At 52.9% G+C, this 17560-nt stretch overlaps 1 protein-coding gene across 1 annotated transcript in view; it reads right to left on the reverse strand.

Moving 5' to 3' along the window:
- Positions 1-17560, reverse strand: part of SLC1A7 (solute carrier family 1 member 7) — a gene marked incomplete at both ends in the record, with an annotated part of 45399 nt that overhangs the window by 10755 nt on the left and 17084 nt on the right. The window contains one exon of the mRNA XM_079720822.1: positions 1477-1692. Within this exon, the coding sequence (XP_079576948.1) occupies positions 1477-1692 (216 nt within the window). The remainder of the gene's footprint in view (positions 1-1476; positions 1693-17560) is intronic.

The following is a 17560-nucleotide window of genomic DNA, read 5'->3' on the forward strand; positions in this document are numbered from 1 at the left end:
GCAACAGGGGAGTAGGTGCAGCAAGAAAGGGAGAAAAACCTGCTAGGACCTTCTTCCCACTCCAGCTTTCCACATCTGAATCAGATGCAAAAGGCTAGGACAGGATTCGCTTTAAACTGGATGAGTCTGGAGTTTTACTGTTCGACTGGACTGGATTTCTTTTTTTTCTTTTCTTTTTTTTTTTGCATGTGTGAGCCTCTCACTGTCGTGGCCTCTCCCGTTGCGGAGCACAGGCTCCAGATGCACAGGCTCAGCGGCCATGGCTCACGGGCCCAGCCGCTCCGCGGCATGTGGGATCTTCCCACACCGGGGCACGAACCTGTGTCCCCTGCATCGGCAGGCGGACTCTCAACCACTGCACCACCAGGGAAACCCTGGACTGGATTTCTTATCTCTGAAATTGGTGAGAAAATGGGAGGGACCAGAAGGAGAGCAAGTTTAATGGGGCGCCCTATTGAGCCCAATAAACCGTTTCCAATGTGGTGCTTCCCCGAGCTCTGTCCCAGGCCTGCTGTGCTCACCCACACTGTCCTGGGAGACCCCTCTGCCATCAGGGCCTCCCTAACACCTCTACCTGCTGCTCTCCCAACCTCCATCTCCCGTTCAGACTTCCCCACAGGATTCAGATCCACCAGCCAACCATTAGCTGACGCCTCCCTCAGGAGGTCCACACCTGCTCCAGCACTGTCCTCTGGCCCTGTGACCACGCTGCTGTCCATTCGTGCTCAGGCCAGAGACCTTCATGCCCTTTCAGTCAGACTCCCACTGCCTCCACCCTTCCCCCCTTCTCACCGTCTCTTGCAGACTGATTTTACCTCCTGAGCAGCCTTCAGTCTTCCCTCTTCCCCCAGGCCCATGGCTTCCAGCCTGGCCCAGTCCCTGCCTCTGTCTTCCCCGCCTGCCATGCGCCCCACCTCCAGTCCACCAGCACTCTGGCGGACAGAGGGAGCCTTCTGAGTTGGATCATGCTACTCCTAGGTTTAAAACCCATTTCCGGGGGCCTTTAGGATAAAATGCAATTTGGGGCCTGATTCCCAATGCTCTTCACGGTCTGGCCCCAGCCGACTTCTCCAGCAATGACTGTCCACTCCCTGCTCACATCTCAAGCTCCAGTCACACTGAATGGGCCATAACTTCTCCCCATAATACTACCTCCCAGCTCAGGACCTTTGCACAGCTGTTGTCTTCTTCGGGAATGCCCTTCCTGTGTCCCCTGTGCCCTCCCACTCATCCCCTCTTGATGGGGGTGGACAGTTCAGTGTGAGCCCAGCAGGAGGCAAGGGGGCACTGAGGGGACAGAGAGTGGCCTCTGCGGCTGCCCCCCTTGTTAACATTAGTGATCAAGGGCAGACCCTGAGCACCTCATCCCCACACCCTCTTCTGCCCCCTGGGTGACCTGCAGGGCTGGGCCTGTGAGGTCAGCAGCCCCAGCCCAGGCATGGCGTTCCCAAGCAGGGTGCCGGCGGCAGGACTTACCGAATGAGGTCCAGCAGGGGGTCTGCTGAGCTCATGATGGGCTTCCCACTATGCTCCGTCGTCTCCTTCTGGGCTGCGCTGCCCGGGTGGATGATGGAGACCATGACGATGCCCACGATGACTGCCACGAAGGTGGTCCACAGGTAGTAGGCTACCGTGAGGATGCCCAGGCGGCTGGAGGTCTTGGCATCCAGGGAGGCGAGGCCGGACATCAAGCTGGGAGAGCGATAGGGGTCAGTGTCTGTGGGTGGGCAGGCCAGGCACTCAGGCGTACCCACTCTCGCCCCCTCCTGGCTCTGCCTAGCACCCTCACAGCGTTCCAGGGAATGTGCAGGCATGGGGATGCCCCCCACCAATCCAGTCCCCGAGGCTCCATCCAGCCTCTCTATTCTCTGCTCCACTCTCTCCACCTTGCCCAGTGTCATCAGCCAAGCCCATTCACACCTCTAGACCTTTCCATGTGTGGTGTCCTCCTTTCACTTGTCCAAATCCTACCCAGCAGGTAAGACCAAGCTCAGTGCCTCCTCTTGGGTGAAATCTTTTAGGAGCCCATTCTGGGGGTCCCACAGCTCCCGGCCTCCTCTGTCATGACCCTGGTTGTCACTGTCACTGTCTGTCTCTCTCATCAGACTGAGGACATGTGAGAAGAGGAGCAGATCTGACTTCTCTGTGGGCCCCTCGTGCCCAGCATGAGCTCTCTATCCTGCCACCAAGCAGGTGGTTACTGCAGGCTTTTGAATGAACTAATGAGTGAGAGTGAATGAGTGAGTGAGTTAGAGCCCTGGGCTGGGACTTGGTGACCTGGGTCCTAGTCCCAGTTCTGCCCATTGGCTATGTGACCCAGGCAAGCAAGTCACTCCTCCATCTTTAGGCCTCAGGATCTGCATCTAAAAAATGGGACCATGGTTAGATTTTCCTTGAGAGGTGCCACCCTGTGGCCGTCTTGGGTTAGTGCCCTGGCCCAGACTCTCCTCTCGGGAGACTGTATGGAGAGGCTTGCGGGTCTCTCTCCTCTTGGCTCCTCCCCACTCCCCGCCTGCCCTGACCCTGGCTCTCTGCCCACCAGAGCAAGTCAGCCCTGGAGCTATTTTTCTCATGGCTGTTTGGCTGGGGATGGGGGATGGGGGATGGGGGCAGGTGGGGAGTGAGAGATTAGTTAAGGAGATGCTTGCACTTTGCTGCCAAAAGGATTTTTCCCCAAAGCCTTTTCATTCTTTCAGATAAAGGAAGTATTTGTCTGGCTTTAATCATGTAAACAAGAGCAGATAATCCCTCCCCATCCACCTCCTCTATCATTAGGCTACATCTAGCATCAGGGCTGAGCACAGAAAGCCTCTCCTGCACCCCACGGTAACCGGTAACCGCTGCCTGTGAGCACCCTACTCTTCCCTGCTTGCTGTAGCAAAGCCTCACTCCTCTTTTAAGACACAGTTAAAGGGTCCCCTCCTCCAGGAAGCCTTCCCTGACCATCAGGCAGGAGTAAGGCCCCTTCTCTGGGCTCCCATGGCCCCTGTGCTGCTCTCTGTCCAAGCCCCACCTCATTGAACTGTTGACTATTTACTGGAAGCACTTCCAGGGCTGGGCCTGGGTCTGATTCAATGCTGGGTCCACAGAGCCAGAACCAAACTACACTGCTGGAGTGTAGTTTGCTGAATGAAGGAGTGAATGAATGAATGAATGAGTCAATGTTTACAACCTCCATTCATGCCTGTCTGCCAGGACACCATATGTTAGTGATGGGCTTAGGGTGGGTCTTAGATGTAAATCCTGAAGGGCTCATAATGAGATTGTGTGGCCAGGAGAAATGGGGGCCACCCTGCAACATCATCCATGAGAGAGATTATCCCCAGACAAGGGCCAGCACCTCGGCCCAGGGCCAAACAGGCCTCTGACCATAACAGAATTTCCTCACAGTCAAGTCCAACTACTTCAGGCCACAGGGAAGCCATGGCCCTGAGAAGAGGCCCTGCTCGAGGCCACACAGGACACTAGTGGCCAGCTGGACCGTAACTCATTCCCCACCTCCAGGCCTATCCTCCTTCATCCATGTAGTTATTCAATCCTTTAGCACGTGCCCACTCTGTGCCATGCCCTGTGCCCACAGAAAGAAATCAGAAATCAGTCCCTGACCTCAAGTAACTCCTGGTCTGGCAGGGGGGGTTGGGAAGAAGATGGACATGGACACTCGGGACAGAAGTGGACTCAAGTAACCAGGGGTCAAGGTGTTTGCATCAGTACCACAAGGGAGGGGACAAGGACATGCTATCTTCTTTCCCCGCCCCCGCCCCCGGTACGCGGGCCTCTCACTGTTGTGGCCTCTCCCGTTGCGGAGCACAGGCTCCGGACGCGCAGGCTCAGCGGCCATGGCTCACGGGCCCAGCCGCTCCGCGGCATGTGGGATCTTCCCACACCGGGGCACAAACCTGTGTCCCCTGCATCGGCAGGCGGACTCTCAACCACCGCGCCCCAGGGAAGCCCAGGACGTGCTATCTTTATTCAGAGGAGTGAGGGGTCACTTCTAGCTAGGAGGATCAGGAAAGGCTACGTGGAGGAAGGGGCACTGGAAGATGAGGCAGATTTGGAGACGGAGCAGACGTGCCAGGCAGTGGGACACCAGAAGACAACAGGGAGGCTGGAAAGTGTGGGGACACTGTGGTGTGTAATGTGGTCAGAGCTCAGGTCATATTTGAGGTAGAGTGAGATATAGGGCAGAAAAGATGGACTGAGCTCAGGAGTAGGAGTGGCCTTGAGCGCCAGGCCAAGGGGGACACAGGGGAGAGTGGGGTCCAACACAACACATCTAGCAGAATTTGCTGGATGTCTGAGAAGGGAGAACTAAGAAGTCCTTAGATCTAAGAATATCAAAGTAAACAAAGTATATAGGGAGGGTCACTGAAGTGGTATTTGTAAGAGCAAAAAGCTGGGACCAACTTCAATCATCAAGGCAGATTAGATTAAAAGTTACAGCATATCCATGCAGTGGGGCTTCTAAGCAGCCATCAGAAGTGATGGTGTCATTGGAAAGATGTTCCTATTTTATGTCAGGTGGAGAAAGCAGAGTACAGGATAGTTTGCAGCTCTGCAGGGTGCCCTGGAGCTCCTGTGACACAGACCCCTCTCGAGGTTTGTGGTCCAGATAAACATAGACATGTTTGAGGGATCGTGCAGGAGAGGGGTGCAGATGAAGATCAGATCTCAGAAAGGGGCAAAGGGCTCCTCAGAAGGCCACCCTGAGGAAGAAGAGATCTAACATGGGGGTGGTGCCAGCTCAGGGACAGAGCGGATGTGGTAAGGGAGTGCAGGTTCTAGATATAGCAGGAGTGGACCCCTGACACAGGGGCTCTGGAAGGGAGAGGGCTGATGAATAAAATGGAAAGAATCCCGTCACCTGGGACACAAGCAGTTCCGCTGTGGAACGTGGCTCCCGCCCGCAGAATGGAAGGGGTTTTTCTACTGGCTGAAGAGAAAGGGGAGCAGCCGAGGTGGGAGGGGTTGGGGAGGAACAGCTGACAGTACGACAGAGCAGACCCTCCCCTCCCCAGGCTGGTGCCGGCAGTGCCAGGGTGACCGCAGGTGATGGCAGAGGCCAAGGAGAACGGGAGCTAAGTGCGGGGAGGGCCTGGATTCCACGTGAGACGGTGGCCACTCCCAGAACTCACAGTCACATGGAAGGAAGTTCAAGAGACTTCCTTGACAGCCTGCCATTTGGCTGGAGGGGGCTCCTAAGCTGTTAAAGTGACCTTTCTGAGAACCTCCAAGCCGGGGTGGTGTGGTCTGCAAGGAGTGTTAGGTCACATGGACATGCACAGGGGAAAAACGAAAGTTTAACAGTAGCTGTCTTTGGGTGGTAGGATGATGGGCAATTTTTGTTTTGTTTTTAATGTTTTTCCACATTCTCTAATATTTTTAGAATAAGCATGTCTTGCTTGTATGATGAAAAACACAACCCCTCAAGTGCCAGCAGCCACAGAAACCGTAATTCATCTGGAGCTTAACTGTCCCCAAACACCTGAATATCCACCTCATTTGACCCTTAACGTTCTGTCAGTGCTGCCCAATAGGACGATAATGTGAGCCACTGTAATGTTAAAGTTTCTAGTAGTCAAGTAAAAAAAAAAAAAAAAGTAAAAAGAAACAGATGAGGGCTTCCCTGGTGGCGCAGTGGTTGAGAGTCCGCTTGCCAATGCAGGGGACACAGGTTCGTGCCCCGGTCCGGGAAGATCTCACATGCCGCGGAATGGCTGGGCCCATGAGCCATGGCCGCTGAGCCTGCACATCCGGAGCCTGTGCTCCACAACGGGAGAGGCCACAACAGTGAGAGGCCCGTGTACCGCAAAAAAAAAAAAAAAAAAAAAGAAATAGGTGAAGTTCATTTTTGGTAAAATTGACTTTAATAATACTTTATTTAACCCAATTTATCCAAATTATTATCATTTCAATGTGTAATCAACACAAAAATGCTTAGAAAAATGGCTTCTGGTTTAAAATTTTAATTTAAATTAATTAAAACCAAAAAGTTCAGCTGCTCCTTGCACTAGCCACATTTCAAGGGTTCAGTAGTCACTTATGACTAGCGACTGCCTGCTTGGGTTGTGCAGTTTGAGTTACAGATAAGGAAAATAAAGCACAGGGGGTGGAGCTAATTGGCCAAGCTGCCTAGTTGTGAAGTTAAGACTGGAACAGGGATTCAGCCCTGTGGGGTTTCCCTTCTCCCACAGTGACTCTCCGTGGTACAGACCTGGTTTAACTCCTGTGCAAGAAAAGGCCTTCCGGTTTTGGCTAACCATGATTTTAATGTGATTCAGCCCACGTAATGCCTCTTTAGTTCAACGCTCGGAGTTCATGACCTGCCCCATGGCTACAGCCCTCAGATTTGTGGTGGTGAGCTCCCCATCTTTGGAGGTTTCCAAATGGAGGCTGGGTGGCCACCTGTTGGAAGGCTAGATCAAGGCTTCCAGACTGAGTGGGAGATTCCATGAGGATGACTTCAAATGCTCCTTCAGGCTCTGTGATTTATGGTGAGGGGAGAATAGGTAACCTTGCCTCCGTGACTCCCACGATGGCCGGGTGCTCCTGGGAGTACCCCACATCCTCGAGGGCCCTGGCAAAGCACCTCAGGAAGCCCAGAAGTGTGGGACTCCCTCTGAAGCCATCTGGCCAGCACCCCCGCCCCGCCCCCAGGGCCTGGGATTATGGTTCAAGAGCTTGATGTGACTGGGGAGCCGGCTGGTTCCTGGGCCCAGCCTGTTTCCATCTGGTAACCCCTCCACTTGCAGGGGGCGGGGAATGGAGGGAGAAAAAGGCCACTACTGACTCTCACCTGTTCTCACGCCTACCCCTGAGGTGGGTATGGTGACCCCATATAACACCGGGAGGCACCCACCGCTGCCTGCACACTTCACTGCAGGGGGCGGACAGGCTGCTGACTCTGCTGGGGGCCCCTCGCTGTTTGAAGTCCTTGGTGGCTCCCCTTCGCCCTCAGGAACTGTCCACGCTCCTTCAAGGCCTTGGGCCACTCTCCTCCTCCTCACTGGCACCTCTCCAGCCACCCCGTTCTCCCTGCTGCTCCTTGCACCATCTTTGTGCTGGTTGTTCCTTTAGGCTGGCACTCTCCACCCACACCCCCCAATCCCTCACATACCTGCCCAGCCCAACCAATTTCCACTTGCCCTTTCCAAGGTCAGCTCAGACATCCTTCCTCTGGGAAGTCTTCCCTGATACGGCGATCTCACCTACCTCCCCAGGGCACCCCGTGCTTCCCAGTTTCTCACAGGGCACTCTGCCGGCATGCTGAACCCTGAAGCCCCATGGCCCAGCCCAGCTCTGGCGCAGGGCAGGCTGGCAGGAACACATGCTGAGCGAAGCAGCGAACACTGAAGGAACCCAGTCCCCTTGCCCCTGCCCTCCCTGCTTTACTTTCCGATCCTCTCCTGCTGCTGCTACCCAGCTCTCTAGTCTCCACTCAGGTACTTCCTCCCTCTGAGGGCCTCCTGACCCCGCTGACTAGGCCAGGCAGCTCCCGGATGCTCCTGAACGCAGCCCTCACTGGCTGGGAGCCTTGGGCAAGTTCCTCAGCCTCTGTGCGCCTCAGTTTCCATTGGAGGATAGAATGGGGATAATGATGGTTTATTGTGAGCATTGATCTAGGTTTAGAATAGCACCTGGTACCTAGCAAGTATTCAATATATTCCAATAATTAGCACTCCTCTGTGATGGCATCGTCTGTTCTGTGACCACCTGCCCCAGCAGACTGTGAGCTCCTCCAGGGAAAGGCTGAATCTGGCTCAGTTCTAGGCCCTCAGAGCCCAGGGCCTGGCCTGGCCTGGGTGCTGGTTTGCTGGTGTGTATGTGTGATGTTAAGCCAGGGTAGAACTCTAGACTAGTTGTGAAAAGAGGTGACTTCTGAGCTCTGATGACCATGAGCAACCACTGTGGGTTCCCGGAGGAAAAGTCACCTGGACCAGCCTTGGGCCCCTTGCCAGGTTTAGAGAAATGGCCCTGGCACTGTGTGTCCGTGTGACATCAAGCAGTTGACACCAGGTTCTCTGAGAACTTCGGGGAATGATTACCACAGGCAGTGCCCTCTTCTGAGTGCTGAGAACCTGAGAGGGTCTCTGGAGGTGTACTTTGGGGCTCTCCCTTCAGCCCTCTCCTTCCTGGTTGTTTTTATCAATGCCTTGGCCAAAGGCACTGACAGCATGTGGATCAGATTTGTAGAGGTTGGGAGGCTGGGAGGAACAGCTAATGTGTTGGATGAGGGAGTTGGAACTAAGCAGACCTCAGGCCAGTTCTGACTGACATGATGAAGAACACGGACACACGCAGAGCCATGCTTGGCTTCAACAGCTCGGAGAGCACAAGCTCTGGGGTGGAGGGGGGCCTGAGCCGCAGTGGCAGCAGGTGGGAGGGGGATGTTGGGGGTTTGTTTGCTGCCAGCTTGGTGAGTCACCAGGGAATAAGGGTGCCAAAGGGGGGGGCCCTCAGCCTGTGCGGCTAGAAGCCCGGAGGGCTTGCTGAGGAGGCCACGGACCTGCCCTGACGTTAAGACCCCCCTGGGAAAGGGACAGGGGAGGGAGGTGTGTGTCCCATAGAGGGCAGCTGGGGAAGGTGGCAGGGGACAGTGATGCCAGCTTGGAGGGCAGGGGCCGTGGAACACAGCAGAGCAGACCCCGGGAACACTGGGATTGATGCAGAAAGCCACAGGGAAGCAGATCTCAGCTCAGCACCAGGAATAACTTTCTAGCAAACAGAGCTGTCCCGTCCTGGAAGGGATGACCTTGAGAAGTAGTGAACTCCCAGTCACTGGAGGTGTGCAAGCAACTTGCTAAAGTTACACAGTGAGTAAGTAGATTTGAACCTTGGTCTACTAGCGTGACAACATCCATAGTCACAACATCCTGCACTAGGAAGTTAAAGGCAGGAAGGAGCCAAATCCTTGGGCTCTGGCTTTGTGTGACCTAGTCAGGGAGGCTCCCCCAAGCTGGTCCCTGGGTGCAGCTGCAGGCAGTCCACCTGACAGGCAAGTGGACGGAGGCATCTGGGGGTCCATGGGAGTCTCGTCAGCCCCTCCAAATATTAAGGTCTTTTTCCTTCCCCTGAGCAAATGACAGGCCCAGCAGTTGACAGCAAGTGCCACGTTAGCACCGAATTTCGCTTCCCGGCTGTCCCTGACACAGCCCCACCCTCAAGCCAACTCCTTCTAAGACCTGAGGCAGGAGGCCAGACTCCCACTTGGCTAAGGTCTGCATCATCTGGTCCCAGCACTCCCTCCCAAGGGCAGAAATTCCTCTACCACCTCTGATTGCACACCTCAGAGGACAGAGAACTCACTACCTCCACTGTGGGCTAGTTATGCTTATGAGTATGAAATCTGCCTCCAGGAGAGAGAATTTCCACACTGGGCCCAGCCCTGCCCTCTGGAGCCACACAGACCAAACCTCTTTGGTTCCACTTTAGATTCCACGGGATGGAGGCAGATAGGAAGGTGGGGAGGGAGTGCAGGGCTCAGAGGGTGGGAGGTGGGGTGGGAGAGGGAGGAGGCGGCACAGAGACAGGCATGGGCCTCGGGGGGTGCTGCCACCCTGGCATCCCCAACTGCCTTCTGCAGGTCTCTCCTTCCCAGGCCCCTGGGCATGGGGAGGGGATCGATTGGGAACTCAAAAATAACAAGCTTGGGGCTTCCCTGGTGGCACAGTGGTTGAGAATCTGCCTCCCAATGCAGGGGACACGGGTTCGAGCCCTGGTCTGGGAAGATCCCACATGCCACGGAGCAACTAAGCCCGTGAGCCACAACTACTGAGCCTGCGCGTCTGGAGCCTGCGCTCTGCAACAAGAGAGGCCGCGATAGTGAGAGGCCCACGCACTGTGATGAAGAGTGGCCCCCGATCGCCGCACCTAGAGAAAGCCCTCACACAGAAACGAAGACCCAACACAGCAAAAATAAATAAATAAACTCCTACCCCCAACATCTAAAAAACAAACAAACAAACAAAAACAAGCTTGAACTCAGTCAAAAGCAAAAGCTGGAGGAGCCGCAGCTGCAGCCCTCTGAGAGCTCACATCTGACCACCGACCAGTCTCAACCCCTTTCCACTGGAAAGGCTGCATTCCTGAGTGTAATAAGGGTCGATCCAGTTCCCAATCCACGTGAGCGGAACCCCTACCCCTTTCTTTCCCACAAAGCAAAGAATGGCAGGTGGGAGGGAAACAGTGTTCCCACGGGTGACCGTTACTCTGCTCTACGGTCGCAGACTGTCGCTAGGAATGACTTCCCTGGGCTGCCCGTCGCTGGTTTTTACGACCAGTGCCACCACGCCATGGTTAGGAGCCCTGCTCCAGCGGGAGGGAAAGACCCCACCCAGAGGGAGCACAGGTCCCCTGCCTCCCTTCCCTCCTCCATCAGGGCTGCTGGTGTCTACTCCCCAAAGGCTCTGGCTGGGCCTGCCTGCCCCAGGCACCCAAACGAGACCCTCTCCGTGCAGTGTCTCCACAGAGAAGAGTAGCAGCTTTTTCAAAACCTCGCCCACCTCCCCAGGCTCAGAGAGGTCCCCAGCACGCCCCACGTTGAACACTTGCTCTGTGTGCTATGGGGTCCCAGAAACGAAGGAGGTGGGTTTGTGGCCCTCAGGTGGGTGGAGAGACCTGCAGTCTGGACAACACAAAACCCTGGGTCATGGCTGGGATTGAGAGAGGCCAGAAGCAGGGTCTAGCCCGGCCTGGGAATCAGGCTAGGTTTCCCAGGGGAGGGGGCTGCTGAATGGATCCTTGAAGAATGAACAGGAATTCTCTAACTGGAAGGGGGAAAGAGCACGGGAGTCTGTGATGGGTGATAAAATCTGGGAGTTTTTCAGAGTCACCAGGCTGACGGTCTGATCCCACCCGCAGCCCGCAGCTGGGCCATGTTTCCCCTCCTGATGAGTAAGGCGATCAGGTGACTGGGCAAGAGGGCCAAAGAGCGATCCCAGGGCTCCCATCAGAGAGGTCAGCAGAGCTCTGCTGAGAACAGTTGCCCCACGGCTTGCAGAAGCCGTGGCTGCCCATTCCTCCTGCCCTCTCCCACTCACTGTCTATCCTGGGACGCCCCCGGCACGCTGGCTCCCAAAGCAGACTCCGACGGCTGCTTGGCCCAGGACCATCTCCAGTAAGCTAGAACGTGGGTGTTTGGGAGTTTTCTGCCAAACTAGAGTTCCTCAGGAAGGGGGAGAAGGGAGTGTTGGGTTTCTTTGGCCAAATGTGACTTCCTGATTCTAAGAAAAATCAGTTTAAAATTCTTACAATAGAAAGAAAAGCAATACATACACATGCACACACATACGCACACAACATACACATATGTAAAGACCCACACCACACATTCACATACTAACCCACACACGCCCTTGGATTCCTCTGCTGCGATGTAGAGCTGACAAAACATTCTGCCATGTTCAGCATCAGTGAATCACAAACACATGGATTCAGTTTTCTTTGAATGATGCCTGGTTTAAGAAATTGAAGAATGAGGGGAGAGGAGGGTTTGGCAAAAAAGCAAGTGGAGACTTGGAGGCCCCAGCTGGATTCAGATGCTGGTTTGACCCACCCCTGGTTCCTTGCATTGCTCTTGCCTGGAGATGTGTGAAAACAAGGTTCAGTTGACTTCCCAACGTTAGAAGCAAACTCCAGCCTCAGTGGGGACAAAACGCCCCCTGGCCCCAACACACACAGCACCTGCCGGGAATTTCTTTGTAAATCTGCAGATGGTGTTGTGTCCATTCTATGGCCGAGGTGAAGAGTGTGGTAAATAACAGAGGCTGAGGTACATCTAGAATCCTGGGGCATAGTGATGCCCCAGCAGGGTATCCAGCAGCATCCTGAGTGTCTAGTAAAAGGAAAAGGGCTTTGCAAACTCTGCTCCAGCCTCTGAGTGGAACAGTCAAATGTGATTACAAAGATGAGGGTGTGGCATGGGCTTTTTTTTTTTTTTTTTTTGCGGTACGCGGGCCCCTCACTGTCGTGGCCACTCCCGTTGCGGAGCACAGGCTCCGGATGCACAGGCTCAGCGGCCATGGCTCACGGGCCCAGCCGCTCCGCGGCATGTGGGATCTTCCCGGACCGGGGCACGAACCCGTGTCCCCTTCATCGGCAGGCGGACTCTCAACCACTGCGCCACCAGGGAAGCCCCATGGGCATTTTTATATCATGTTGAATGAAAAAAAAAAAGGCAGATAGACATACTTTTGCAGAAGTAACAGTAAGGTTTCCTCCAAGAACTTAAAAGAACAGAAAGTTGCCAGTATTCTTTGGGTTAAACCATAAATTAAAAGCAAAAGGGATCGAGTAGCAACAAGTGGTGTTACAAGGAGAAAATGGGAAAGGAAGGCTCCAAAGGCTTGACTTTCTAATGAAAGAAGGTGTAATTAGCATGGAATCAGTCAGCAGTGGAGCAGAGAGAAGAGAGTGGAGAGTGGCAAAGTACTCGGCACCGTTCAAGTACCACCCATGGGAGAGGGGCCCTAGTTCAAGGGCATGACAATGCCGTGGCAGGTCCTAATCATCAGACAACTAGTTCCTATGCCAATGTAACATGAGGCAGAGTTTTCTAAATTTTGTCTGAGGCTTTTGTGTTCAAAGGTAGAGACGGCAAGTCTCCTTACAGTTGACTTCGTTTTTAGAAGAATTTTTCAAATGGCAAATGCAAGGCAAGAAGGCACACACTGTCCAGGGGAAGGGAGAGATTTGCGGTTTGATGGTCTCCTTGAGACCTTAAGATTTGTAGAGTGATGGAAAGGGACACCAATTTGCATGAGAGGCTCAGGAGCCTTCCAAGAAAAAAGAGACTAAGCCCCCCAACCCCTGCTCCTTGCAATTTGAAGTTAGAATCAGGGTGTACTAGAGTGCCCATGACCAAGGTCTGTCAGCACTAAAGGTCTCCAGGGCTAACCCACCAGGGTAGAAAATGGACTCAGGGATCAAGCCCAGGGAGCTAAGCCCAGGGCATGACTGAGGTTGCTTTGAGGAACAACAATTGAGCTCTTTGGTATGATCTAGGGGCCAGAGCAGAGCATCCCTGTGGCTTGAGCAGGGACATGTAACTGCAAGGGGGCCATGTTCAGACTTGAACCAAACCATGCAAGACCTGTGTTCAACAGCGACACCATATGGAAGGAACCAGAGCAACAAGGCTAGTGGCAAGATCGGATGTTCCAGTTCTCTCTTTACCTACTTATAAGCTGACCTTGGCCAATGGATGCAGGCCTCAAGAGGAAGACACTGGGCTTCCTCCTTGTACAGAGGAGAAGTAGGACCATATTCGGCACATTCAGTTCTCAAGTCAGTATATAAAGCAAAACCCACTCATAATTAAATTTGCCCTTGAAGATCCCTTAAGTTGTTCGTTAAGTTCAGGAGGTATATAATTTCACTCAAGACAGGTTTCCTCCCAGTTTTGGAATGGGTTGCTGTTTCTTAAGGTGAACACCAGCTAACGCAGTCAGCATACACTTAGAGGCCATGATGTAAAAAGGAAACCAAACAACCCTCTCTTCATGGCCTAGAATCACAATAACGATGTGGGGAGATGCTCACTCTGAAAGGCACTTGGGAACTGAGACTGGCTTAGAGTGAGGTAGACCCAGCTCTCCCACAGTGCACTCACCCTGGACATAGCTCTTCGAATGGGGGAAGCTGCTTGTCTCCTTTAAATGATTTTCTCTCTTCTTCATAGCATATGTAATTGAATTCACTAAATTTAAATGCACATACGATGCAACTCCACCACCTGGGGCCCCAGAAACTAACTGAAAATGGCAAACCTGGACTCATACTGGTTGTACCATTAAATAATTAAATTGTCCTGCCAGCCAACAGATTTAACCAGTGGGGTCCCCAAGTGATGAGCCTATAGGGAGAAACGCTCTGGCCAGAGGCTGTGTGCATCCGTCCTCCTTGGCAACTGTATTTATCTCTGTGGATGAATAAATTGGCATTTGGTTTATTTGGTTGCCTCTTGTCAGCATCAGAGGACAGCCCTGACCAGCTCAGGGACTCGGATGAGGCTGAGCTTCTGAACCAGTCAGCCAAGGACCACACCCTGGGCCTAGTGAATTTGCTACTAAGAATGACAAGAACAAACATTTATAGGAAGAAGAACAGTGGCAGAATTAGGGTTGTGGAATGATGGGATTTTTTGTTGTTGTTATCCACAATGTTTGTAATTTGCTTATATAACTTTTTAAAGTACCAACCTTTTTTTTTTTTTTTTTTTTTTTTGTGGTACACAGGCCTCTCACTGTTGTGGCCTCTCCCATTGCGGAGCACAGGCTCCGGACGCGCAGGCTCAGAGGCCATGGCTCACAGGCCCAGCCGCTCCGCGGCATGTGAGATCTTCCCGGACCGGGTCAAGAACCCGTGTCCCCTGCATCGGCAGGCAGACTCTCAACCACTGCGCCTCCAGGGAAGCCCAAAGTACCAACCTTTTAAAAAAGACAACTCCTAATCATCCTTCAAGGGTCATTTCAAATGAAGGTCATAAAACTTCCCTGAATTCTGCCTCAACTTTCCTTCCACTGCTCTTTATTTATTTAATAAGCAGTTCTTAGGTACTTACTATGTACCAGACCCTTGATGTCCCTGAGACAGAGGTGAATTCAAATTCTTCAGGATTCTTTTTATGGTAAGGGGGTTCAGAAGAAATTCCTTGATGAGCCACTTGGACCAGAATCTGAGCAACACATCCACCTAACCCCACTCCAGGAACAGGGCATGAGTGGAGGTGACTTATAAAGACAAGGAGGGCACTATTTCTGGCTGGTCTCAGAAGAAGGGTAGAGAGAAGGAAGGTGTGGAGAGAGAAAAGAGGTGGACACACCCTAGGTGACCCCCAGTGATCCATGCCCTTCTGTAATCCCCCTCCCTGTGTGGGTGAGATCTGTGACTTGCTTCTAATAGAATATGGCAAAGGTGATGGATACTACTCCCATGATTATGTTATATAAGACTTTGTCTTAGAAGACTGGAGAGAGAGGATCCTCCTCCTGGCCTTGACAAAGCAAAAAGCCATGTTGGGAACTGCCTTTGGAGATGGCCAGAAGGCAGGGTACTACAGGTAGCCTCTAGGACCCGAGGGTGGCCTCCAGTTGATAGCCTTTAACAAGGAAATAATTTCCGCCAAGAACCTGAATGGGCTTGGAAGTGGATTCTTCCCTGGCTGAGCCTTCAGATGAGAACACAGCCCAGATGACACTTTGATTGCAGCCTTGTGAGACTCTGAGCAGAGGATCCAACTAAGCCATGCCTGGGTTTCTGACCCATGGAAATTGGTAGATAGTAAATGGTGTTAAGTCACTAAGTTTGTGGTAATTTGTTACACAGCAATAGATAGCTAATATACAGAGACAGAAAGAAAGAACCAAGAGACAGCTGAAGGGCTTGCACTTCTAGATGTGATCCTCACCTGTGATCTTGCTCCCAGCTGTTGGTGAAGTTGAAAAATTTAGGAACTGCTTGAAGCAAGGGAAATATACTTGAATGGGAAACTGGCAAAGGCTCATGACAAGTGCCTCATGACTGCTTGTAGGAATGTGAGGGCAGATAAAATCAAGAGGCAGTAAGAACTAGGAATTCATGGAAAATGAGGAGGCTTTGACAATCATGGCATGGGGAATGGTTCTGGGCAAGGTGACAATGTGCTATATGGAGACGTGTGGTCCATGCCCCTGCAAAGGCCGCTGTGAACACAGATGTGCAGGACTCAGATGGAGGAGTGCTACATGCACTGTACCTGTATCAATGTTGAGGGAGCACCCAAGCATACCTGAGTCAAGAGAGACTTTCTAGAGGAAGTGACAAGTAAGCTGCAGGTGCTAAAGGAGCACGAGGAAGGAAGAGGCCACCCCAAGGGGCTGCCTGCTGAGAGAAGAAACAGAGGTAGAGGTTTTCATGAAACATCTCATCTGGGCCTTGGAGAAGACTGGTGATGTATCAGGAGCTATGCTGGGTGCTTCAAGGGCATTATCTTGTTTCATTCTCAGAATAACCCTGCGAGGGACGGAGGTGTTCTTCCCATTTTACAGATAAGGTCACTGAGGCTCAGATGCTAAGAGACTTGGTCAAGTTCACACATCTAGTGAGTGACTCCAGAGCCCCTGTTCTTCCCCTGGAACCTCTGCTGCCTGCTCACCCCCCTCACTGTGCCTTACAAAGCCATGACTGGCCAAGGGTAGGTGGCCCTCCGCTGGCCTGCATGTGCCTGTCTGAGGAGGGGGTCAGGCTGGGGGCTGGTTTGGAGTGGATTCTAGAAAAAAAGAGGCCCACGAGCTGGAAGATGTCAGATTGTGGGAAGAATGACTGAGTTGGGCACTAACCCAGGCCACAAGCCCCACCTCCCTCCCCCTGGGGCTCCGTTCTCTGGAACAAAGTGGCTCTGTGGCTGTCTCCCTGCCAATGGTGAGACCCTCCAAGGCAGGCACAGGTCTTCTCTCCCCTCGCATCAACCCCACCATTACCACCCATACTTCTTTACATCTCATTCTCTCTCTTTGCTTGTCTGTTTCCATCTCCTGCAAAAATCTGTTAGGCTGACCACCAGGAAGAGGTTAGTGTGAATGACAAGGGGGAAATGAACTGACCCCCTCCCAGTATCTCACATAAAAAAGCAGCAGTGCACATGGCTCTTCTCCAGAGAGGGGTCATGGCGACTGGTTCTGCCCATTGGCAGAGCCACTTCTTGTTCAGCAGCATGAGTGGCTAGTCCAGATAAGAATGCTAATTTATTTCTATGTCACTACTTGCAAAAAATGGTGTCTGTACCCCATAATGTGGTGTGCCAGCTGTGAGTGTGAATTCATTTAACTAACAACACTGTGTCCATCCAGGGTTAAAAGCAGCATCAGGGATGGAGACAGGTCATCATCACTACTTATCAGTAAATGAATAGCTGGGAGGATTTCACGGAAGAAACTTGATCTAGGTCTTGAACACAGAGGGGGACTTAACTAATTAAGAGAAGAGGGCGTTCGTGAGAGGGGAGCAGCATGAGCAGAGGTGGTATGTGGCATGCTTAGAGACTAAGGAGGTGACCAGCCTGATGCCAGAGGCTTGGCATAGGAAGGGTGGCAGGTTCTACTGGAAGAGGTGGGAACATTTAGAGTCATGGGTGCCAGGCTTTGGGACCCAGGCTTGCAGGTTATTGGAACTGAAGCAAATGTGCCTTGATGTGTATCCTCCCACTGCCCTGGAGCAATTCACACTGCAGGAAACCTCTGTCTCCTGGTGGGGGCTACAGCTTGGGGGCCCTGGAGACTGAAAAGCAGCAGTGTTCATGCCAGGCTCTTTAGCTATCCAGCCAGAAGCCCTGATCCCAAGACATCAGGGTTTCTTTTCAAACCATTAGAACACTTGTGGAGCTTTTAAACCTGTTTGGGCCCTTTGGCAGTTCTGGTTCAGTAGGCCCGGCATGAGTCCTGACGTCTGAATTTCCAGAGTAGCTTTGGTGACTCTGCTCTGTCCGGAGTGACAACCGCCACACCAGAGTGGTTGCTTCTTGAGGATAGGGATGCCCCGCCCTGGGCTGGCCAGGAACAAGAGATCAGGGGACCGTGAGTGATGG

This window comes from Hyperoodon ampullatus, assembly GCF_949752795.1.
Source record: "Hyperoodon ampullatus genome assembly, chromosome: 2".
Lineage (NCBI taxonomy): Eukaryota > Metazoa > Chordata > Mammalia > Artiodactyla > Ziphiidae > Hyperoodon > Hyperoodon ampullatus.